The sequence below is a fragment of the Amblyraja radiata genome, chromosome 3, assembly GCF_010909765.2.
Source record: "Amblyraja radiata isolate CabotCenter1 chromosome 3, sAmbRad1.1.pri, whole genome shotgun sequence".
NCBI classification, from domain to species: Eukaryota; Metazoa; Chordata; class Chondrichthyes; order Rajiformes; family Rajidae; genus Amblyraja; species Amblyraja radiata.
Window position 1 is genome coordinate 48566771 of NC_045958.1, and position 26119 is coordinate 48592889.

Genomic DNA, 26119 nt, shown 5'->3' on the forward strand with positions numbered 1-26119 from the left:
GTGTTTGTGTTTTTAAAATGTTGAGAATCTCTCTCCTGTCAATCACGCCCTGAAAACCACACCTTTTCCGGTGGGAGGGGGAGGGGTTATAAAACCCGGAAGTGTGGGTGTGGCTCAGTCTCTGCATGATGGGGGAGGGAGAGGTCATGACTCTGTCTGAGCTGTGAATCAACTGAACACACTGAATGTCTACTGAACTGTGGGATTTGTGTTTTGTGTGGTTTTATGGTGGTTTCACCCTGCATGAAATGGTATGAAGTTGCATTTGAATTTGGTGGCCTTACACCCTGCTTGAAGTGGAATGAAACTGCATTTGAATTTGGCGGCCTTGCATCCTGCTTGAAGTGGTATGAAACTGCACTGAATTTGGTAGCCTTGCACCCTGCTGAAAGTGGTATGAAACTGCACTTGAATTCAGTGGCCTTGGACCCAGCTTGAAGTGGTATGAAACTGCACTTGAATTTGGTGGCCTTGCACCCTGCTTGAAGTGGTTGGAATCTGGACTTGAATTCGGTGGCCTTGCACCCTGCTCATAGCGGTAAGAAACTGCACTTGAATTCGGTGGCCTTGCACCCTGCTTGAAATGGTAGGAACATGGATTTGAATTTGGTGGCCTTGCACCCTGCTTGAAATGGAATTTCAAGGAATAGTCATGTCAACTGTCAGCCCACCAGCCGTGAGTGAGCTGCCAGCAGATCAAGCTTGAGGGACTGAGCTGCCACCCCAAGAACCCATACCAGCACTCCAGAAGTGGCGGCGCTGGTGAACGGCTGCGGCTCGCCTGCAGTCCGTTTGTCTTTACTTTTTTGTGTTGGTTTTTTTCGTTTTGTCTGGTTAAGTTTTTGGTTTTTAGGTTGTGTTTATGTGGGGGGTTGAAACGGGGCTTGCTGTCTCTCCCTTCGGGGGAATGTGACTTTTTTGTCGTATCCCCCTTCTCTGCCTCCGTCTGCGCTGAGGCCTAATGGCGGAGCTGGCGACCTCGAGACTCCGGAGGCAGCCAGTCAGGACTCACCCTGGGCTCGCTCCCGTGAGGGCGGCCCAGCTCGGGGCTGGAACGGCGCTCCCGTGAGGGGCTATGACGCTCCCGTGAGGGCGGCCTGGCGAGGGGCTGAGACTCTCCCGTGAGGAGCTGTGGCGCTCCCGTCGGAGCGGCCCATCCCGAGGGTGGAATGGCTCTCCCGAAGGAGCGGCCGAGCTCGAAGGTGGAATGGCGCTCCCGTCGGAGCGGCCCAGCTCGAGGGAGGAACGGCACTCCCGTCGGAGCGGCCCAGCTCGAGGGAGGAACGGAACTCACGTGAGGGCGATCCGGCTCTTGGCTGGAACGGTGCTCCGGTGGCTGGGACGGCGTTCTGGCGGCTATGACCTGAGTCCTGGGTTCAGCCGCGGGCCAGCGGCTGCGTCCGCTGGACTGGAGGGCGGCAGCTTCGACCACCCCGGGCCGCGGTGTTTGAGCCGACCCGTTTGCGGGGTTCGGTGAGGCACGGGACTGTTTGTGCCATCGCCCGGTGGGGAATCGCCTCAGCGCAGAGGGAGCAGAGGAGGGAAGAGACTGCAGCCCTAACATTTTTGCCTCCACCACAGTGAGGAGGTGCTTGGAGGATACACTGTGGTGGATGTTAATTTGTGTTTAGTGTTGTTTATTATTGTATGATTGTATGTATGACTGCAGGCACAAAATTTCGTTCAGACCATAAGGTCTGAATGACAATAAAGGAATTCAATTCAATTCAATTCAATTCATAAAGCCCCCCCCACTGGCCACCAATATTGGAATTGGTGGAGAGGTGGAATATTGCGTCGGGGGACCAGCCCTCCCGTGTGAACATGGGACCCAACGGGTCCCACTTACTCTAGTATATATATATATATATACACACACACACAGAACTTATTTTTTTCTATCTAGTATATCATATTGTTTACAGCGTACTATGTTTACATGCTCTGTTGTGCTGCTGCAAGTAAGAAATTTATTTTTTCTATCTGAGACATGACAATAAAACACTCTTGACTCTCTTAGGGGATTCTTACACTGGAAAGATAATGTTTGGGCGAAATAAAGTCACATGGAGAAAGAAGGAGATTAATTTTCTGTCCTACATTAAAGCAGCCAGATTACATTAAAATTTGCAGATGACGCTAAAATAGGTGGTAACATAGACTGTGAAGATGGTTATCACAAATTACAGCAGATCTTGATCAGTTAAGCAAGTGTGCCATGGAATGGCTAATGGAGTTTAATTCAGATAAGTGTGAGGCATTGCATTTTGGGAAGTCATACGAGGGCAGGACCTTCACAGTGATGATAGGGCCCTGGGGAATGTTGTGGAGCAGAGGGATATTGGAGTACAAGCACCTAGTTCCCTGCAAGTAGCATCACAAAAAATCTGAAGAAGGGTTTCGGCCCGAAACGTTGCCTATCTACTTCGCTCCATAGATGCTGCTGCACCCGCTGAGTTTCTCCAGCATTTTTGTGTACCTATCACAATTAAATTAGTCCCTTCAGGAGCACAAGAGTCATTTTGCAAGGAGGGTAAAAAAGGTACACCACGTGGCGTTGGCAGATAAAATGAGGGATAATCTAAAGATATCCTAGGGGCAAAAGGGAAACTAGGGAATGAATAGGGCACCTTGTTGATCAACAAGGTTGTCCAGGTGTGGAGCACGGGTGACGGGTGACTTCCTAAACAAATATTTCTCATCTATATTTACTATGGAGAAAGATGTGGATGCTCGGGAACTTGGGGAAATAAATAATGATGTCTTGAAGAATGTCCACATTACTGCAGAGGAGGTGCTGGAGGTTTTAAATGCATAAAGATAAATAAAACCCAGAGGGCGGCACAGTGGTAGAGTTGCTGTTTTATAGCGCCAGGGACCCAGGTTCGATCCTGACTTTGGATGTTGTCCGTACAACGTTTGTACATTCTCCCTATGAACACGTGGGTTTCTACTGGGCACTCTGGTTTCCTTCCATATTACAAAGACATATTGGTTTGTAAATTGTCCCAAGTGTGTAGTTTAGAACTAGCGTATGGGGAACGCTGGTTGGCGATCGAAGGTGAGCTACCAAAATGGATGCAAAATTGTCTTGAAGGTAGGTGACACAGAGGCTGTTTTTTTTTCAAACTGGAGGCCTTTAACAAATGAGGTGTCACAGGTTTCGTTGTTGGGTACACGGTTGTTTATCTACATTTATGAATCGGATGTGAATGTAGTTGGCATGATTAGTAAATTTGCAGATTACCCTAAAATTGGTGGCATAGTGGACAATGAAGATGGATAATTAACATTACAATGGGATATTAATCAAATGGGCCAACGGGCCGAGGAATGGCAGATGGAGTTTAATTCAGATAAATGGGAAGTGTTGCATATTGGAAAGACTAACCAGGGCAAGAAGTACGCAGTAAATGAAAGAGTTCTGGGAGTGCTGTAGAATAGGCAGAATGAGGGATGCAGATACATAGTTTCATGAAGGAGGTGACACGATTAAAAAGGTTGGTGAATAAGGAATTTGAAATGTAGGTCCCTTGCAGTCAGAAACAGGTGAATTGATCATGGGGAACAAGGACATGGCTGACCAATTGAATAACTACTTTGGTTCCGTCTTCACTAAGGAAGACATAAATAATCTGCCGGAAATAGCAGGGTCAAATGAGATGGAGGAACTGAGTAAAATCCAGGTTAGCCGGGAAGTGGTGTTAGGTAAATTGAATGGATTAAAGGCCGTTAATCCCCAGGGCCAAATAGACTGCATCCCAGAGCACTTAAGGAAGTAGCTCCAGAAATAGTGGATGCATTAGTGATAATTTTTCAAAACTAACTAGTCTAACATCGGTAGTCGGGAAACTGCTAGAGTCAGTTATTAAAGATGGGATAGCAGCACATTTGGAAAGTGGTGAAATCATTTGACAAAGTCAGCATGGATTTATGAAAGCCTGACGAATCTTATAGAATTTTTCGAGGATGTAACTAGTAGAGTGGATAGGGGAGAACCAGTGGATGTGTTATATCTGGACTTTCAGAAGGCTTTCGACAAGGTCCCACATAAGAGATTAGTATACAAACTTAAAGCACACGGTATTGGGGGTTCAGTATTGATGTGGATAGAGAACTGGCTGGCAAACAGGAAGCAAAGAGTAGGAGTAAACGGGTCCTTTTCAGAATGGCAGGCAGTGACTAGTGGGGCACTGCAAGGCTCAGTGCTGGGACCCCAGCTATTTACAATATATATTAATGATTTGGACGAGGGAATAGAATGCAACATCTCCAAGTTTGCGGATGACACTAAGTTGGGGGGCAGTGTTAGCTGTGAGGAGGATGCTAGGAGGCTGCAAGGTGACTTGGATAGGCTGGGTGAGTGGGCAAATGCATGGCAGATGCAGTATAATGTGGATAAATGTGAGGTTATCCACTTTGGTGGCAAAAACAGGAAAGTAGACTATTATCTAAATGGTGGCCGATTAGGAAAAGGGGAGATGCAATGAGACCTAGGTGTCATGGTACACCAGTCATTGAAAGTAGGCATGCAGGTGCAGCAGGCAGTGAAGAAAGCAAATGGTATGTTAGCATTCATAGCAAAAGGATTTGAGTATAGGAGCAGGGAGGTTCTACTGCAGATGTACAGGGTCTTGGTGAGACCACACCTGGAGTATTGCGTACAGTTTTGGTCTCCAAATCTGAGGAAGGACATTATTGCCATAGAGGGAGTGCAGAGAAGGTTCACCAGAATGATTCCAGGGATGTCAGGACTTTCATATGAAGAAAGACTGGATAGACTTGGCTTGTACTTGCTAGAACTTAGGAGATTGAGGGGGGATCTCATAGAAACTTACAAAATTCTTAAGGGGTTGGACAGGCTAGATGCAGGAAGATTGTTCCCGATGTTGGGGAAGTCCAGGACAAGGGGTCGCAGCTTAAGGATAGAGGGAAAATCCTTTAGGACCAAGATGAGAAAAACATTTTTCACACAGAGAGAGGTGAATCTCTGGAACTCTGCCACAGAAGGTAGTTGAGGCCAGTTCATTGGCTATATTTAAGAGGGAGTTAGATGTGGCCCTTGTGGCTAAAGGGATCAGGGGATATGGAGAGAAGGCAGGTACAGGATACTGAGTTGGATGATCAGCCATGATCATATTGAATGGCGGTGCAGGCTTGAAGGGCCGAATGGTCTACTCCTGCACCTATTTTCTATGTTTCTATGAAATGCCTGCCTTTATACGTCACAGTATTGAGTACATGGATTGAAATGTCACTTTTCAGCTCTACGAGGTATAGGTAAGGTCACATTTGAAGCACTGTGTACAATTCTGGTCTCCCTGTGATCGGAAGGTTAACTTTAAACTGGAAAGGCTGCAAATATGATTTGCAAGATGTTACTGGAAGGATTTAAGTTATAATGAAAGTGGATAGGCTGGGTCTTTTCTCCCCTGAAGTCCCGGGATTACCGTATAAAATCATGGTGGCAGAGATAATGTGAATAGCCATAGTCTTTTCTCAAGGGCAGGGGAATCTAAAACACGAAGGCATAGGATAAAGATGAGTAGAAAAGTATTGAAAAGGGACCAGAGGAAGAACATTTCACAGAAGGTGATGGGTTGGCAGAGGAAATGGTAGAGGCAGGTACAATTATGACATTTCAAAGGTATTTGGACGGATGCATGGATTGGAAGGGCTTGGAGGAATGTGGGCCAGACACAGGCAAGTGGGACTCACTCAGTTAAGCAACCTGGTCGGCATGGACAAGTTGGGCCAAAGGGCCTGTTTCTTTGCTGTAGAACTCTAAGAATCTATAACCTTCTGTGTATCTCCTCTATTTTTGTTTGACGCGCATTGAGTTGCTTGGCACTGACAATAGGATCAATAGATTTCTTACAAAAATTTAAAAAAACTATTAACACGGTACATCTATATCTATACTATTACTAGAACTCTCATCTTGACCAGTTCCGGTCTGCGTTGTTTATAAATTTGCTCAAAAACGATCCTCCATAGCGCTACGATTTTTCGCCACCTTACTCGCCATTCTCCTCTGCTGCAAGTCAAATAATTTTTGTTCCGATCAGTGAACTAGTACAAACGTTATGAAGGTTTGAAAATCGTAAAACAACCCCTTCCGGAACCCGCTGTCAATAACAGCGGCGAGGATAATAAAAAGCTGAAGGAGCGCAGTGTGTTGAACAGCGTGCGGAGAGTGAGCAGCTTGCGGAGAGTGAGCAGCTTGCGGAGAGTGAACAGGGTACAGGCTGCTTCTGCGGCAACCAGCACGACCAGCTGTAGAGTTGAACCGGAAGCCTCTGAGTGAAGCCGCAGTAGGACCGGGATCTGCTGCGTGAGGCCGAAAGCTGAAGGTGCGGGGTGAGCAGAGTGCGAGCTATGTCTGTTGCGACCATCCCTCTCCCCACACCTCCCTTCGCCCACCCCCAACCCCCCTTTCCCCACAGCCCCCCCTTTCCCCACAGCCCCCCCTTTCCCCACAGCCCCCCCTTTCCCCACAGCCCCCCCTTTCCCCACACCCCGCCTTCCCCACACCCCCCGCCCCCACACCCCCCCCCTCCCCCCCCACACCCCCCCTCCCCCACACACCCCACAACCCCCCTCCCCAACACAAATTCCCTCTGGTGAGGATTTACTTCCATTTTCTGTTACTCTTTCAGTATTGGTTCAAAAGGCTTATAGTGACAATGATAAAAGTATCACTTCCAGCCACAGTTTGAAAAATAAATTATTTATTATCACTAAACATAAAACTAGTCTGTAACAGCCTTTTTCAGAAAGGAGAAACATGGAATATGTTTAGCTGCACAGCCTAAAGGCAGTTCCACTATAGCTTTACAGTCTCCTGGGAAGACTTGAACATTTTAATAACTTGACTGACTGATTGCTGGCATGCAAACAAAGGTAAAATAAAGAATTTGAACTCCAAGCTGAACACTCAATGCCATTCAACAGTACTCTTCAATACTGAATTCTGAATAAAGCTGGCTTCATCAACATGTGGAAGACCACATGACAAGTCATCGAATCATAGTACTAAATGGGGATAGTGATTGTTGAGTTGCTGCCATTGGTAGTGGTAGTGTCTGTGTAGAGCACATATCTCGCATGCGCTCAGGATGACAGGATTTGAGATGTCAGATATGCTGTTCTACCATACAATCTTGCTGTTTGTCTGTCAGTCCCTCAAGATGCGATGATGTGGTAAGGAATTGGGCCGACTTACCCTAGAACTGCTGAAGAAGTCTGCCTCTCTAACGGCTTCTGAAGTCTCAACTTAGAAACCTCTGGCCAGAATGCTGCACCTAATGACAACTGCATGCAAGCACCAGGACAGTGAAAGGTACATAGAAGACAAACTATGAAGGATGCACAAGGACATCTCATTCAGCCTTGTGTTGTATGTGGCATGGTTTATTGGGCAGAGTTGCCTTGGTGTAGAATTGAATTTTGTGGTGGCTGTAATTTTGAATTGAGGTCAGGGCAAAAAAACTTATTCTTGAGATTCCTTCTCAAAGGTTTTAACTTCTGCATAAAGAGTGTTCTGCATAAATTCACTGTTAAATCATATTCATGAATAAATTAACTAAAATGCAGAACTTCTGGGTTTTATGAGGGAAATAAATGGAAATTCCAAATGTTTGCTAGTCTGAAATCCAAGTAAAGCAAATCAAATCACTCAATAAATTAATAGAGAAAGAAAGCTCCAAACCACAAGAGGTTGGGTGGTTCAGCGGTTTCTAAATGACCTTTTACTGGGTTCAAATCCAGATAGATGGTTGAACGTTTCTTTGTTTCTTGGCTCAATTATTACAACGCACAATGATTTTAAGCAGTCTCAAACAGTTTCATTTGGCAGGGACATAAAGGATAACATTTTCCTGATTTTGCATGAATTGGCAATCTCACAATACGAGGCAACAGAAAATGGGAATGTCACACTAACGCATTAAGTCGGGGTTGGAGCTGAAGAATCCTGATGAAATGGCATACAGAGACATGTATTCAACTAATTCTACTTTCACTAATTATTGCAAGGATAACATTGTACATGCATGCTCTTGGTGAAGAGTTTTGTCCTAATGCATATTGAAAATAACTGGCAGTTCATAATTATCCACTCATTTGAAGCAAGAAGCAAAATGCTATGACGGCATATTTAATATTTACAATTAAGATTACCCATTAGTGAAAGTGTGTTCCATAGTGCATTCCAAAAGTTGATGTCAGAATACCCTGGTCCTATAGAAATCATGGTTTATGCCTTATGACTAGAGTGAGGAGAGGTACCAACGAGGATGACTCAAAACACTATGAGAACTTAAGAAACACCGCATAATTATGCTGCCTTATACAAATTCATGGAATATTTCGAGTTCTGACGCTTATCTTAAAGATATAAATTAAACGCACCACAAAATGTTAAACTTTAACCTAAATAACCTTTTAACGAGATTTGAAACTGCACACACTTCTTTTATATTCTCTGGAATTTGAAAATTAAGTGATGATTTGCTTAAAGTTTTTAAAATGTCAAGGAGAATGGTAAGGGTCTATGGCAATGGGAAGTAAGTGCTGCTGTCACTCTTTCCACCCCTCTCTCCTCCACCTGACTCCATCAGCCAAACTGCTCCTTTTCACCTATCAGGATCCTGCTTCCACCAGTTGGCGATGCAAGGACAGGGGCAATAGTCTTAACATTGGAGGAAGCCTTTCCAGAACGAAGTTCGGAAAAACTTCTATATATAGCGATAGAAATGAAACACTCTTCCTTACGCATAATTGATTCTATGTCAATTGAGAACTTTGTATGATATTTGTTCCCCAAACCTATTAAGGAATAAGGGGCAAAGGAAGATGTGTTAAGGTACTTCACAGAACAGCCACAATGTCTGTGAATGGTCTAACATGATGAAATGGCGAAATTACCATTTCAAATTTCTTAGTTCCTTGTGATGTGATCAGTGTTAAATATTACCAAATAATTTCACCTGCTCTTAATTCATCTTTTGCAATTGTGGAATTGTTACAAAATTTATATTTTATTGTTGAATTTAATTTTGTTTTGTTTTTTTCACTCTTATAATTGATATTTGTTTTAGTTCTCTTCTTTCTTAACCTGATTTAACACTGAATTAAATATCCAATATTTTGTGGTTTAGTTCCTGATTTGATCATGAAAGGTACTTCATTCTGATTATCTAAGGAGATATACCACAACGTTTTCATACATTTTAGATAATTGCTGAAAATCTTCAAGTGCAAAAATCCATTAAAAAAATAACGCATGAAATTGTTAGAAATGTATGTATGCTGCTTACCATAGAATCTGCAACATTTATGTATGAGTTATAGCTTCTACCATTTCAGTAAATTAAAATGAATTTTGTAGTAAAAGCAGATGCAGTAGCTACATATTTTTTATGGCACAGTACCTCCTGTTCCACCTGAGTAGCCTACAACCTGAATTCTTCAACTTTAGGAAACCAATGTCTCATTTGTCCTTTTTTTTTTCTCTCTTTCTAAGCAACCCCATCCCTCTCATGCACACTCTTCAACCCCACCCCCCTATTACCCCAGTATCTTTCCACTCACTCACTCACCAACCCACTCTGTCCATCCCCCACACTCTTCCCACTACCTCCCCCACCCCCACCCCCCACCCCCTCACTGTTCCCATCTACCTCCATTATTTGGTTCCGTGCATCGCCTTCCTTCCCTATCAGATTCCACCATCTGCAACCCTTTGTTACCTCCACCTATCACCTCCCAGCCTCTCTCACTCTTTCTGCCTTCCTCTCCTCCACCGGACCCATCTGCTCCATCTTCTCTTCAACTAGATCCACCTTTCACCACCCATCTCTTGCCTTCCCCGCCCTTGTCTCTTTATACTCTTTTATTAGTCAAGTGTACTGCAATACAGCTAAAAGTTTTGTTTTGCAAGCTATCCAGTCAAATAATGCCATACACGAGTACATTCAAGCAATACACAAACACAGCAGTAGTGCAAAGAAGAAAAACAACCAGAATGTGGAATATACCTTTACAGTTACAGAAATAGAGATATCACAAATGAATAGCTATGTTCACAAAATGTAACAATAACATTTGATAAAATGCACACTGAATGTAGCCAAAGCAAAATAGGACTTCATGGTATAATCAATATTGGTTTGGAAGGGGTGGAAATTTTGAGAAAACGACAAATTTCAATGTTTATAGTGTGAAAGCACCAGTCAAGAGCATTTCCTCTTTAATCAATGACATCGTGCATTCTATGAATTTTAATTAGTCAGGAAATGATACCAATTAATCATGCTCCAGTGCAAAAGACACTTAAGACTGGGCGGCACGGTGGCACAGCGGTAGAGTTGCTGCCTTACAGTGCTTTCAGCACCAGAGACGCGGGTTCAACCCTAACTACGGATGCTATCTGTACGGAGTTTGTACATTCTCCCCGTGACCCTGTGGGTTTTCTCCGAGATTTTCAATTTCCTCCCACACTCCAAAGACGTACGGGTTTGTAGGTTAATTGGCTTGGTACAAATGTAAATTGTCTCTAGTGTTTGTAGCATAATGTTAATGTGCGGAGATCGCTGGTCGACGTGGAACTCGGTGGACCGACGAGCCTGTTTCCGCGCTATATCTCTAAACTAAACTACAATGCTGCCTCACCCTCTGGGTTTCTCCAGCATTTTTGTCTACCTTCGATTTTTCCAGCATCTGCAGTTCTTTCTTAAACTACAATGGAGATTGGGTAATATTTGATTTCTTACAATGTACATTTCAGCACATTAGGTATTTCTACTGCAAATTCACAAAATGTGCTGAAATGCAGTGTCTGTAGAAAGAGAACCCTACCTAAGAGTCTTCAATTTGAAATATTAGCATTATTAATGTTGAATATAGGACAGTGCAGCACAGGAACAAGCCTTTGGCTCACAATGTCCATGCCAAAAATGATACCAAGTTAAACTAATCTCCTTTACTCGGGTGTTGCTTGATCTTCCAAAGAGTTTGCAACATTTTCTATTTACATTTCATGTCTGGGATTTTGTTGAAAAAGTCATTTTTAAAACAATCCTGGGTCAAAAATTGTACGGCCTGCGTGATTTCCCCCCTCGATTATAGTCCACCGATATCTGTGGTTTAAAACTTCTGTATCATTCTTCAGAAAAGGGAATCTTGGGATACAACTTGGACCATTTACTATGAGCAAGTTTTTCAAGCATCACAAAGAAAGATATGAAAGCATAAATGAGCTTTAAATGCTGAGTTTGGAATTCTTACCTTTTCTCGCTCACACTCAGTTCCATCTAGTGGTGGGTCCAGTTTGGTTTTACACTCTTGTTCACCTTCTAATTTACACCATAGTCCAGTACATATAACGTGCTGCAACAAAGAGAATACAATGACATACAATGGGATAATCATTAAAAAACATATAATTTTTAGAGAAGAACTAATTAATATGGTCAAAATTCTGAAAAACTGCAGCGGTTGGAAATCTAAAAAAGTACTGAGATTGTTGGAAGTATTCAGCAGGCTGCATCTGTAGGAAGGAAAACAGAGTCAATGTTTGAATCCAGCGACCCTTGTCAGAACATTTCCATTTTGAGTTCTGACAAGGGGGTCACTGAACTGAAATATTGAGTGTTTTCCTTCCCACAGATGCCGGCTGACCTGCTGAGTATTTCCAACAATTTTGGTATTTTTTAATTAATTTGGATGCAAGTTTAGAGGTACAAAAGGAGTAAATCACACAGCAATTTACAGCAGACATTGCACATGCACAATTAAGTGCAGTAATGGTAATCTGAATTGTCCCGATTGTCCATAGGTTTTGCCATGATAGTATCTCACTTAGATATTAAGCATTAAGATATTCCATGAAATTACTAAAATCACTAAATGTTCACCAATAAATATTATCATAGAACAGTCAAGTGTTTAGTGACTTTTAGTAGAGGGATATGCCTGTGCCACGTGCCGCACGACAGTGAGAGTAGGAATGGAGCGAGGTGGAGGATAAATGGGTGGATGAGGGACTGGTGCAGTGGGTATGGATTCAAGTTTCTGGATCATTGGGACCTCTTTTGGGGAAGGTGCGACCTGTACAGAAAGGATGGGTTGCACTTGAACTCGAGGGGGACCAATATCCTGGCGGGGAGATTTGCAAAGGCTACTGGGGAGACTTTAAACTAGTATGGTTGGGGGGAGGGACTCAAATTGCGAAAGCTAGCAGTCAGTGTGTGAGGCAGGAGGCAGAGAATGGTAGCACTCTGACCCAAAATGTAGGGGAGAGAGAAGAAAAAGACAATAAACAGACAATAAGAGAGGGTGGGTTTCTTAAATGTGTATATTTTAATGCTAGGAGCATTGTAAGAAAGGTGGATGAACAGAGCCTGGATTGACACCTGGAAGTATGACGTTGTGGCGATCAGTGAAACATAGTTGCAGGAGGGCTGTGATTGGAAACTAAATATTCCAGGATTTCGTTGCTTCAGGTGTGATAGAATTGGAGGGGCAAGAGGTGGAGGTGTTGCATTGCTTATCAGGGAAGATATTACAGCAGTGCTTTGGCAGGATAGATTAGAGGGCTCATCTAGGGAGGCTATTTGGGTGGAACTGAGAAATGGGAAAGGGGTAGCAACACTTATAGGGGTGTATTATAGACCGCCAAATGGGAGCGAGAATTGGAAGAGCAAATATGTAAGGAGATTGCAGATATTAGTAGTAAGCACAAGGTAGTGATTGTGGGAGATTTCAATTTTCCACACATAGACTGGGAAACACATTCTGTAAATGGGCTGGATGGGTTGGAGTTTGTAAAATGTGTGCAGGATAGTTTTTTGCAGCAATACATAGAAGTACCTACTAGAGAAGGGGCGGTGCTGGACCTCCTGTTAGGAAATGAGACGGGTCAGGTGGCAGAGGTATGCGTTGGGGAACAGTTCGGGACCAGTGATCACAATACCATTAATTTCAATATAATTATGGAGAGGGTCAGAACTGGACGTAGGGTTGAGATTTTTGATTGGAGAAAGGCTAACTTTGAGGAGATGCGAAATGATTTAAAAGGAGTAAATTGGGACAGTTTGTTTTATGGGAAAGATGTGGAAGAGAAATGGAGGACATTTAAAGGTGAAATTTTAAGAGTACAGAATCTTTATGTCCCTGTTCGGTTGAAAGGAAATAGTAAAAATCGGAAAGAGCCATGGTTTTCAAGGGAAATTGGACACTTGGTTCGGAAAAAGGGAGAGATCTACAATAATTATAGGCAGCATGGAGTAAATGAGGTGCTTGAGGAGTATAAAGAATGTAAAAAGAATCTTAAGAAATAAATTAGAAAAGCTAAAAGAAGATATGAGGTTGCTTTGGCAAGTAAGGTGAAAGTAAATCCAAAGGGTTTCTACAGCTATATTAATCGCAAAAGGATAACGAGGGATAAAATTGGTCCATTAGAGAGTCAGAGTGGACAGCTATCTGCAGAGCCAAAAGAGATGGGGGAGATATTGAACAATTTCTTTCCTTCGGTATTCACCAAGGAGAAGGATATTGAATTATGTGAGGTAAGGGAAACAAGTAGAGTAGCTATGGAAACTATGAGATTCAAAGAAGAGGAAGTACTGACACTTTTGAGAAATATAAAAATGGATAAGTCTCCAGGTCCGGGCAGGATATTCCCTAGGACATTGAGGGAAGTTAGTGTAGAAATAGCAGGGGCTATGACAGAAATATTTCAAATGTCATTAGAAACGGGAATAGTGCCGGAGGATTGGCGTACTGTGCATGTTGTTCCATTGTTTAAAAAGGGGTCTAAGAGTAAACCTAGCAATTATAGACCTGTTAGTTTGACCTCAGTGGTGGGCAAATTAATGGAAAGGATACTTAGAGATAATATATATAAGCATCTGGATAAACAGGGTCTGATTAGGAACAGTCAACATGGATTTGTGCCTGGAAGGTCATGTTTGACTAATCTTCTTGAATTTTTTGAAGAGTTACTCGGGAAATTGATGAGGGTAAAGCAGTGGATGTTGTATAGATGGACTTCAGTAAGGCCTTTGACAAGGTTCCTCACGGAAGGTTGGTTAAGAAGGTTCAATTGTTGGGTATTAATGGTGGAGTAGCAAGATGGATTCAACAGTGGCTGAATGGGAGATGCCAGAGAGTAATGGTGGATGGTTGTTTGTCAGGTTGGAGGCCAGTGACTAGTGGGGTGCCACAGGGATCTGTGTTGGGTCCACTGTTGTTTGTCATGTACATCAATGATCTGGATGATGGTGTGGTAAATTGGATTAGTAAGTATGCAGATGATACTAAGATAGGTGGGGTTGTGGATAATGAAGTAGATTTTCAAAGTCTAGAGAGAGATTAATGCCAGTTGGAAGAGTGGGCTGAAAGATGGCAGATGGAATTTAATGCTGATAAGTGTGAGGTGCTACATCTTGGCAGGACAAATCAAAATAGGACGTGCATGGTAAATGGTAGGGAATTGAAGAATGCAGGTGAACAGAGGGATCTGGGAATAACTGTGCACAGTTCCCTGAAAGTGGAATCTCATGTAGAGAGGGTGGTAAAGAAAGCTTTTGGTGTGCTGGCCTTTATAAATCAGAGCATTGAGTATAGAAGTTGGGATGTAATGTTAAAATTGTACAAGGCATTGGTGAGGCCAATTCTGGAGTATGGTGTACAATTTTGGTCGCCTAATTATAGGAAGGATGTCAACAAAATAGAGAGAGTACAGAGGAGATTTACTAGAATGTTGCCTGGGTTTCAGCAACTAAGTTACAGAGAAAGGTTGAACAAGTTAGGGCTTTATTCTTTGGAGCGCAGAAGGTTAAGGGGGGGACTTGATAAAGGTCTTTAAAATGATGAGAGGGATAGACAGAGTTGACGTGGATAAGCTTTTCCCACTGAGAGTAGGGAAGATTCAAACAAGGGGACATGACTTGAGAATTAAGGGACAGAAGTTTAGGGGTAACATGAGGGGGAACCTCTTTACTCAGAGAGTGGTGGCTGTGTGGAATGAGCTTCCAGTGAAGGTGGTGGAGGCAGGTTCGTTTTTAACATTTAAAAATAAATTGGATGGTTATATGGACGGGAAAGGAATGGAGGGTTATGGTCTGAGCGCAGGTATATGGGACTAGGGGAGAATACGTGTTCGACACGGACCAGAAGGGTCGAGATGGCCTGTTTCCGTGCTGTAATTGTTATATGGTTATATGGTTATATGGATAACCTTTCTGACACTGAAGATTTAATTGGTTTTTTTTAAATTCTAAAGATACAGATACAGCAACAACAAGTCTTCAGCCCACTAAGTCCACACCGACCATCAACACAAATTCTATGTTATCCCAATTTCTTATCCACTTCCTACACATTAGGGGCAATTGGCAGAGGTGAACTAACCTACACACCTGTACATCTTTGGGATGGAGGAGTAAATCGGAGCTCACGGAGGTAACCCTCGCGGTCACAGAGAGAACATGTAAACTCCACATAGACAGTGCTCAAGGTCAGGTTGGACGGTGACACCGGGAGCCCGCGGGTCCCTGCTGGGAGACCGCTTTTCGGGGCTTCCGCAACGGCGACTTCTCCCACCCGAGTTGCGGGGTTGAAAATTACCTGGTGCGGGGCCTTACATCATCGCCCGGCGCGGCCTTAAATGGCTGCGGGACTTGTTAGCGCCCGCCGGGGGCTCCAACACCAAGACCCGGAGCGCGGCCTTGCATCACCCGGCGCGGCTTTAATGGCCGCGGGACTTATTTACCATCGCCCGCCGGGGGCTTTGACTGACATCGGGAGGAGAATGAGGAGTGCAGGGGAGAGATAATACATTGCCTTCCATCACAGTGAGGAGGAGATTCACTGTGATGGATGATTGTGTAAATTGTGTTGTGTCTTGGTTCTTTTTCGTGTGTGTATGACTGCAGAAACAACATTTCGTTTGAACCTCAATGAGGTTCAAATGACACAAATAAATTGTATTGTATTGTATTGTATTGTATTGTATTGTATTGAACCAAGGTCTCGGCGCTATAAGGCAGTAGCTCCACCAGTTGTGCCACTGTGGCACTCTCCTATTGCTTTAGAATTTAATTATTGCTGGAATTATATAAAGTGATTTTTAGGAACTTTTTCATTTTTTTAATTTTCTCTTTTTTAATAGTACAATTTTTCTTCAATTATGCAGTACATTATTTTACATTTAATTAAATATGTTTATACCTCCAATTTTAAACTATGGATGCTACTTCAGTTAACGGGTTGTATTCTAATAAGATGTCCTTTTATGATTGTCCAGTTTTAGAATATAGTCAATTCTAAATGATGATCGTCAGAATTTGACTTGTTTTGTGTTATTAAACTAGATTTATCACTCAAGTTTAGATTAGATGCAATTTTCATGAAGCTGTTTACAAGAGTTTCTTGCAGCTACTTCCCCTGAGGGTGGATCATGTACTGGATAAAATTGCTCATAGGATGGTTCAGCGACTAAATGAGAATGCACCGATTCTTGGACTAGGCATTAGTGATGGGCTCAAAGATAGACACAAAAAGCTGGAGTAACCCAGCGGTACAGGCAGCATCTCTGGAGAGAAGTAATGGGTTCAAGACCCTTCTTAAACCAGCATCTGCAGTTCCTTCACACATGTTAGTGGTGGGTGTTGGTCAAGTTCTCTTTTGAGGTCCCAGAAAGTCTTTTCAATGTACTAACTAAAAGCAATAACATGCAGTGAATTGTGATAAGTGATGTACCTTTAAACTGCATCCAAAATCCTCAATTTATTAGGTATTTATACTCAATCACTCAGATGATTATTATAAAGAGATATCATTAAGTAAAATGTAAAAATGTGCTGCAGACTTATTAATGAGTAGCACATACTGCAAGAAGCAATCAACTCCTGAACAATCGCCTGGTGTTTGCTCCTAAACCAAATAGCTTCTGGATCTAACCATAGATTGAATAACGTAAGTTTTTCTTTAGTTTGCCATTCTAGGTTTGATTCAATTGATAGTTTAACAAGCAGGATATAGTGAATATTATCCCCCAGTAACCTGTGTTGGGGCCACAAGTATATATAAATGACATAAATGATGGTTTAAACATCTTATCATCAAAGCCATTGCCACAAGGATGAGCAACACTTTAAATAGCTTTGATGGAAATACAAAATTACAAGGTATTAAATGATTGTTAATTGACAAATCTTTGGCAAATGAATTTCAAAATAGACTTGTGGCAGTCATGTTCTATGGACATCAAAGGAATTGAACTGATTATTTTCAAAAGATTATAACAGCGGTTCAATGATATTGTGTAGAAAGGCACAGAAAATAATGAAAAATGATAACCGAATGCTGATCTGAATGGGAGGGAGGAAGTTAATCTAGAGGTCTATGCAGATCCCATTTGAGCACACCTAGATTACTATATACTATATACTATATACTATATATACTATAGCAGTCCTGTATAGCACACTGCCCGTGAAAAGAGTGGAGTACACATTTACCTGGCAAACAGAATACACTGAAGGTAGACACAAAATGCTGGAGTAACTCAGCGGGTGAGGTTGCATCTCTGGAGAGAAGGAATGGGCGACATTTCCGGTCGAGACCCTTCTTCAGACTGAAGAAGGTTCTCCACCCGAAACATCGCCCATTCCTTCTCTCCAGAGATGCTGCCTCACCCGCTAAGTTACTCCAGTATTTTGAGTCCGCCTTCGATTTAAACCAGCATCTGCAGTTCTTTCTTACACAAACAGAATACACTGGTATGGCACAAAGGGACACGTGGAGCATAAATGCATGCATTGTCCAGTTGGGCCAAATGGCTAGTACAGTAAACCCTCATTATAACGGATCATAGGTGCTTTTTTATTGCTGATTGCCATTATAACTGAGTAAGGGTTTTTCCCCCATTGATATCACTGCCCGGGCACCGGGTCAGAATCCTGGAACCCCGTCACTGGGAGCCCAGTGGAACCACCCTCACCACACGGAGCACAGCAAGCCAAAACGGTCGCCTGGCACCACCTTGTTCAGTGCAGCTGGGGAACGACAATAACCACTGCCCCTGCTGCTGATTTCCGCATTCAGAGATTCAGAGCAAAATGGGAGGTCCGTGACATTGGGGGTGGCAATATGGCGGGGTGAGAAACCCTGTCCCGTGCTAAACGAGACTCCCACGATCAAGTGTCTGCCTGGAGTTCAAGGTGAAAGGACATTGACCTTAAATGTCAACTCCATTTCTCCTTCCAATGACACAATCCTGTCTAACCAGCTGAGTGTATGAAGTTCTTTTTAAAGGCTAAATACTTATTTTAGTAACTGCAAGCTAAAAATACTAAAGGCTTGTTTGTTATATGGTTCAATAGGGCATCACGACAGAAGTGTCGATCGAAGCAATTGCTTGTCAATTTCAATGACCTTCGCAGTGTAACTAGCAGCCGGTGTTCTTAAAGGGACAGTGGTGTTTGATTACTGTGGGGACACTCTCCGTACTCTATAACTAAAATCTGTTATATAGAGGTCCGTATTAAAACAACAGGTTTACTGTATCTAACTACCTTAAACGCATTTGTACTGCTTGCCGTAATGGGTCCTTGTGACTGCAAATTTCACGTTCAAAACCATTACAAAATTGTAAATTTTAAGCTAGGTGGCAGTGCACTCACTGTGGTTGGCAGAGATATCACATGTCAATGCCAGCAGATCAATTGTTTCCAGTGGTATGAGAATCAAAAGGTGCTGCTCCACAGAGGTCAATAGTCAAGTCAAGAGGGTTTAATTGTCATACGTACTGAAATAGTGCAATTAAATTCTTACTTGCAGCAGCACAACAGGGTTGTTAACAGAACTCAACAGATAACATAATAAACAAATAAAAAAATTCAATAAATAAAAAGCCCAATATAGTGCAAAACAAAACAACGCCCAAAGACCCTCGTGCAACTACAATTCATAGTTCGAAATTTAGTTGGAATTTGTAGTGTTCAATAGCTGATGTTTGTTGGGAAGAAGCTGCTCCTGAACATCCCAGTTTTCAGACTTTTTCACGATGGTGGGAGTGAAATGAGAGTGTGGCCAGGCTGCCTTTTTGAGGCAGCACCTCCTATAGATACCATTAATGGAGGGGAGGTTGGTACCCATGGTGGATAGGGCAGTGTTCACCACATTTTGTATGATCTTTCATTTATGGGTGTTTAAGTTGTTGAACCAGGCCATGATGCAATTAGTCAATAAGATTTCTACCACATACTGTACCTGTAGAAAGTCAAGAGAGTATTCGTCGACATACCAACTTTCCTCAATCATCTAAGGAAGTGGAGGCATTGATGGGCTTTCTTTATGATTGCATCAATGTGCTGAGTCCAGGACAGCTCTTCAGAGATTCTATACCCAGGAATTTGAAGTTCTCGGCTCTCTTCACCACCTGACGAAGACAGCCTCAGCCTTCTAAAGTCACCAATCAGTTCTTTGGTTTTACCGTAATTGAGAACAAGATTGTTATTCTGTCACCATTCAATCTGACGATCAATCTCCCTCCTATACTCTAACTCATCATTACCTGTAATTCGTCCAACAATGGTGGTGTTGTTGGTGACTTTAAAGATGGAGTTGGAACTGTGTTCGGTTACACAGTGATGGGTATAGAGTGAGTAGACCAGGGGACTGAGTACACAGCCTTGAGGTGCCCTTGTGCTGATGATTATTGAGCAGAAAGTGTTCTTGCCAGTTTGTAGCAAAATGAAATTACATTAAATTATTGCTACAATGTCAATCCTTGGAAAAAGAGTAGCGAGGGATTTTGAGTTAAAGTACCACAGGTGATGAAAAGTCCTTAACTTCTCTCATATTTTTGATGAAGCCAGGATAAATTGGTGTTTGTTTTGGTGTTTTGGATTTGGATTGGTGTTGTTGGAGAATTTAAATACTATATTTTTGTGCATCAATAGAACACATGAAGGTGGTATGTAATAATGTATACACTGCAAAATTGCTCCTCCATTAATCTGCTAATGTCTCAAATTCACAGCAATTTCTTGCTGTATCAAAAAGGATTGTAATTATCGGAATGACTTTCTAAATGATCTCACAAAATGGAAGGCAAATTAACAATAATTGCACAATATTTCAGGTCAATATGGTTAATTTGCTTTGGTAAGTTGAAAAAAATTGTCCCCGAGTGTGTGTAAGTTAGTGTACAGTATGGCTGGTCGATGTGAACTCGATGGAGCTGAAGGGTCTGTTTCCCAAAAATGGCCCAATGCGAAAGACCAAAGCTTTCCCACCAAGACTAAGGTATGGGGAATTGTGCACAAAACTATCTAATAACTGTGATGATGTTAGTTCCGTAATGTTTTTAACAAGTATTTACAAAGCTGCCAACTCTCACGCATTGAGCGTGAGAATCATGCATTTTGCCCATTTCTCACGCTCTCATGCTGATCACAGAATCTCTCACGCTCTGTCGTGAGAAATTCTGTGATCAACGCGAATTTCAAATCTGATATCAGCTGCATGGGCCGCGGGTGTTGGAGAGCCGGGGCGGAGGGAGGGATGGAAGCAGAAGCAGCAGCGGGGTCAGATGCAGACGGGGAGCCGGGGCTGGCGAGTGTTTGCCTGGCTGGCGAGTCGCTCGCTGCAACTCCGGCCATAGAGAGGCCGCAGTACAAGAGTCCTGGGCTGTCGGAGGCGTCGGAAGCTTTGCGCCGCTGCGTGAGAGTCTCTTTGCCGAATTCACCCTGGTGACCGGCATGGACCAGGCTGCGGCTCGGTGCATCCTGGAGGACAACCAGTGGCTGCTGGAAGTAGGTACCAAGCACTGGGTAGAAGCGGCGGAAGATAATGGTCTTCAAATGGGGGTGGTTGGAGAAAGCATCCTGCTTGCCTCAGTCGCTACGCTCCCTCCGCTTGGTCTCTCGCAATTTCTCACTCCCAACTCTCACCCAATGTTGGTAGCTCTGTATTTAGTACATCCACCCCTGGATTTGTGCAGGGGCCGAATAATGACTGCAGACTCACTAAACCTTGCATTGTTCATTCCATACCATCAACACCAGTACTGAAAGGTTTGCTCATCACATTAATAATTTTTGGACTAAATGCTGGTCCTGGATAATCGAGTGGTGGTGCTATCGAGTGTGGCAGCCTCGCCAGCACTGTCTGTCCTTTCATCCTTTTTGTTATATTTAGTCTGTCTAAAAGTTTGTTTATGGAGGTCTTTAGTCTTGTTTATGTGGGGGTGGGGGGTGGGAAAGGGGGAAACCATTTTTCTCAGTCACTACCTGGTCGAGGATGCGTCTTTTCTCCGAGCCGCATCTTCACCCCCTACTCGAGGCCTACCATCTGCATTGGCGCGGCCTTTCCTTCCGGAGACCGGCCAGGGCTTCAGCGGCGGTGCAGCACTGAATTCCATCGCGGAGCGGGCAATGCCTTACCGGGATCGCCGTGTGGAGCTCCGGAGGGCCTGCTGACTAACACCGTGGAGCTGTGGTCTGTGGCGCTTCCAGCTGCGGGCGATGCTGACTATAACATCACGGAGCCCTGGGATCTTTCGCCAAGGATCACCAGTGTTGGAGCTCCGCCCAACTCGGCCTGTGGACTTGGGAAACCGCCGTCTCTGGTAGGAAGCGGCCGATTCGGAAACTCCAATCCGGCGAGAGTGTTCTTCCGTTCCGGCGTCGGAGTTTCATCATCCCGGCGAGAGGGCCCTGAAACATCGGGCTGCCGTTGCGGTGACTGCGGAGGCCTCAATAGGCCCCGACCATGGGTGAACATGAGGAAGAGGACTGAACTTTGTTGCCTTCCCTCACAGTGGGAAACGTTGATTCCGCTGTGGGGGATGTTTTATATTTTATGTTAAATTCTGTAGTGTTGTGTTTATCTTATTTGTATGCTGCATGTTAACTCAAATTTCACTGCACCAATTGGTGTCTGTGACAATAAATAAAGTCCTTTGTAAATGTTTGAATTTCCCAAGGATATCAGAATCCAAGTTCATAGTGTGTTTAATTTTTGTTTAGTTTAGAGATACTGTGCGGAAACTGGCTCATCAACCCACTGAGTGCGCAGACCAGAGATCCCCGTACATTAACACTACCCTACACACACTAGCGACAATTTTATATTTACACCAAGCCAATTAACCTGCAAACTTGTATGTCTTTGGAGTGTGGGGGGAAACTGAAGATCTTGGCAAAAACCCATGCAGGTCACAGGGATGAATGTACAAACTCCGTACAGATAAGCACCCTTAGTCAGGATCGAACCCGGGTCTCTGGCACTCGACCACTACGCCACTGTGCTGCCCCCAAAGAGAAAAACTGTTTTTATCTCTTTTTTTTAATCTTGATCCAAAAGATGGCACAAATCAAAACAATTCGTGTCTATATTTGTGACCTATGAATATTGAAAAAAATTGGCATTCCAAGTACAGATTTTACTTCAGGCTTAAAAGTACCATGCCAAAAATTTAACATGACATTACACCGTCTATATTTTGGATGTGAGTATTAATTCTTGCAAAGAACTGGCATCAACTCAAAGAGATGAAAAGCCGCTGTGGGTGGTATTACCATTCTATGGTTTCATGAGGTTAACATCTCTGTTAATATAGCAGACAGGGAATGCAATAAAAGATAAAAATAACTGCTATAATCAGCAAGAGCAATTTCAAGTATACCTTTAAAAATCACTTGCCAGGCTTTGCTCTTCCCCCAACTCTCTCCCAATTTACTCCCCATTAATACAATCAGTCTGAAGAAGAGCCATAATCCAAAACATCAACTATCCATGTCCTCCAGAGATGCTGCCTGACCCGCTGAGTTATTCCAGCATTAGTGTCTTTAAAAAAAATATATTACCAACACAATCATTCATCTTAGATTCATCTTGCTCAGAACAAGTACCAAAAGTATAAAAGGAAACAATCTGCAGTTTCAGAAGGAAACCATCTCATACTTTCTGGCATTAATAACCAAAAGACTGGATTTAGGGATTTACAAATCGCCCCTTAGATGCAAAAGATTAAAAATAATCCAGCAACTCTTCCTTTTGCTCCAGTTACAATTCAATTCCATGCCATTTTTGTTTCAGGAAAGTCTATTTTGAAGAGATTCTACTTCTCCCTTTTCCAACGCCAATGGTTTATGTTTCCCTTCTTGTCTGCATTAATGTGTTGATCAAAACTCATTTGTAGTCACATATCTTTAGTTAACAACTGCCTCCAGCTCCACATTTTCCACATTCATTCAATTGCTATGCATCCGTACATACACATGCTCTTGACCTCTCCCTTTAAAAGTACTGACTCGTTCTATATCAATGCTATCCTTGTTTGCAATTCCACCATCTCCTTCGTCAGATTCAGTAATATGACAACAAAAAATTCCTTCCTTTAGGACATCAAAGATCGTGTATTTCACCAGTTATTGATTTCAAATATTCTTCTGAATCCTTCGCCCTTTCTGCTTTCTGCTGAATCCATCTCTAGTCCCAGTCTCATTTTTTATTCTATTTTTTATCATTCTGGATAAAAAATGTTGGGCCTTTTTTAAGAAGGGCCTGAAAGGACAATCAAGGGAATGAGCTCCGTCCACCCAGGCATGGTTGGCTGCGGGCTCCGTCGACTCGCGGGACTCTGGCCTGTCAACTCGCTGGACACCGCGGCCTTCCGTTAGGCGTCTGTACTGCTGTGCCACTGTGCCGCTGTACTAGTATTGGGAGTAGAGCAGGAGAATGACCACTAGTGTAGAAGGTCAAGCGGAGTAAATGCTATGGCCAACTCTAACTTACTAAGACCTGCCAGCTAGAATGTCTAGAAGGCAGTTGTAGATGGAGGCCCCAAGGCTAAGGTCAAGAAGATAAAATATGAGCCTGTTGGGTACTGTGGTGTTGTAGTCCACGAATAGCATCCTGGCATTGGTGTTCTTATTGTCAAGGTAATTGAGCAATGAATGCAAGGTAATATAGATGATAGACACAAAATGCTGGAGTAACTCAGAGGGACAGGCAGCATCTCTGGAGAGAAGGAATGGGTGACGTTTCCCATTCCTTCTCTCCAGAGATGCTGCCTGTCCCGCTGAGTTACTCCAGCATTTTGTGCCTACCTTTGATTTAAACCAGCATCTGCAGTGCTTTCTTACACAGTCAGATAGACATATTGTTCCTGTACTGCAGTTGCAAGGGGTCTAAATTGTCCAGAAGACTGACACAGATGTATAGGTAGCTGTGGGAGGTTGAAGGCTGGTAAAAGATGATAATGGCTAGTCTATCTCATGAGATAGAGACAGATTGTTCCAGAAAGCAAAGGGAAGGGATGGACCAGGTGGATGTGAGAGCACTGAAGTGTGAATTTCCTGCATTATACCAGTGAGTACTTTTTCACGGTACTCAATGGCTGGAAGGAGCTTCATGACAACCTGAGTTTGTGAAAGTACTATAGAAATGTTGAAACAAGGAAGTACAGATGCTGGTTAATACACAGAGGAACACATAGTACTGGAGTAACCCGGCAGGTCATGCAGCATCTCTGGTCAACATGGATAGGTGATGTTTCAGATGGAGACCCTTCGTCAGACAGGGGTTTGACCCGAAACGTCACCTACCCAGGTTCTCCAGAGATGTTGCTGACTGGCTGAGTTACTCCAGCACTAATGTCCTATAGAAATGTTTTTTTGGGGTTGTTGATGCTGGCTCTGCTAGCCAGTGCTGGATTGGGTGAATCTCAGATAATTTACATCCACTAGTGCTGTTTTTAGGATCCAGGTCGAGGGGGGGAGGAAGTGACGTAGTTATGTCATTTTTGAACCCAGGACATCAATACTGTATGGTATATGTGGCTGCATGGATCATGGGTTGGAATGACATCTTAAAACAATTAGAAATAAATTATTTTCAAGTCTCGGACTGAACTAAGACTCACAACCATAATTGGGCGGCATGGTGGAGCAGCAGTAGATTTGCTGCCTTAGATCTAAAGCACCAGAGACCCGGGTTCGATCCTGACTACATGTGTTGCATTTTGGGACGTCGAACAAGGACAGGACCTACACAGTAAATGGTAGGCCTCTAGGGCAGAGGGATCTAGGAGTACACGTGCATGGTTCCATGAAGGTCGAGTCACAGGTAGATATGTTGGTCAAAAAGCATTTTGGTACTTTGGCCTTCATCAGTCAGAGTATTGAGTATAGAAGTTGGGAGGTCATGTTGCAGTTGTATAAGACGTTGGTGAGACCACATTTAGAGTATTGTGTTCAGTTCTGGGCACCATGTTATAGGAAAGATATTGACAAGCTTGAAAGGGTTCAGTAAAGATTTATGAGGATGTTGCCAGGACTAGAGGGTCTGAGCTATAGGGAGAGGTTGAGTAGGCTGGGTCTATTCCATGAAGCGCAGGAGGATGAGGGGAGATCTTATATACAAAATCATGAGGGGAATAGATCGGGTAGATGCACAGAGTATTTTACCCAGAGTAGGGAAATCGAGGACCAGAGGACATGGGTTCAAGGACAAGGGGAAAGGATTTAAAAGGAATCCGAGAGGTAACTTTTTTCACACAGTGGGTGGGTGTATGGAACAACCTGCCAGATGAGGCAGTTGAGGCTGGGACTATCCCATTGTTTAAGAAACAGTTGGACAGGTACATGGATAGGACAGGTTTGGAGGGTTATGGACCAAGCGCAGGCAAGTGGGACTAGGGTAGCTGGTACATTGTTGGCCGGAGTGGGTGTGTTGGGCCGAAAGGCCTGTTTCCACATTGTATTAAACTATGACTCTATCTATGACTCTATGTGCTGTCTGTACGGAGTTTGTACGTTCATCCTGTGACCTGCCTGGGTTTTATCCGGGTGCTCTGGTTTCCTCCCACATTCCAAAGACTTACAGGTTTGTAGCTTGGCTTGGTATAAATGTAAAATTGTCCCTAGTGTGTGGAGGATTGTGTTAATGTGCGGGATTGCTGGTCAGTGTGGACTCGGTGGGCCAAAAGGCTCTCTAAACTAAAATGTAGTGGCCAATGCGCCAGGGCTAGGGCATCAATGTTTTCCTTGTTCCGTTCCAGCAGCAAAGTCACAAGATCTCACAATATATGGAATTCCTA

General features: G+C 43.4%; 1 protein-coding gene across 2 annotated transcripts in view; it reads right to left on the bottom strand.

The window, feature by feature from the left end:
* Positions 1–26119, bottom strand: part of adamts19 (ADAM metallopeptidase with thrombospondin type 1 motif 19) — a 406630-nt gene that overhangs the window by 153368 nt on the left and 227143 nt on the right. For both annotated transcript variants that reach the window (XM_033017772.1, XM_033017773.1), the window contains one exon: positions 11290–11391. In XM_033017772.1, coding sequence (XP_032873663.1) covers positions 11290–11391 — 102 coding nt within the window. The remainder of the gene's footprint in view (positions 1–11289; positions 11392–26119) is intronic.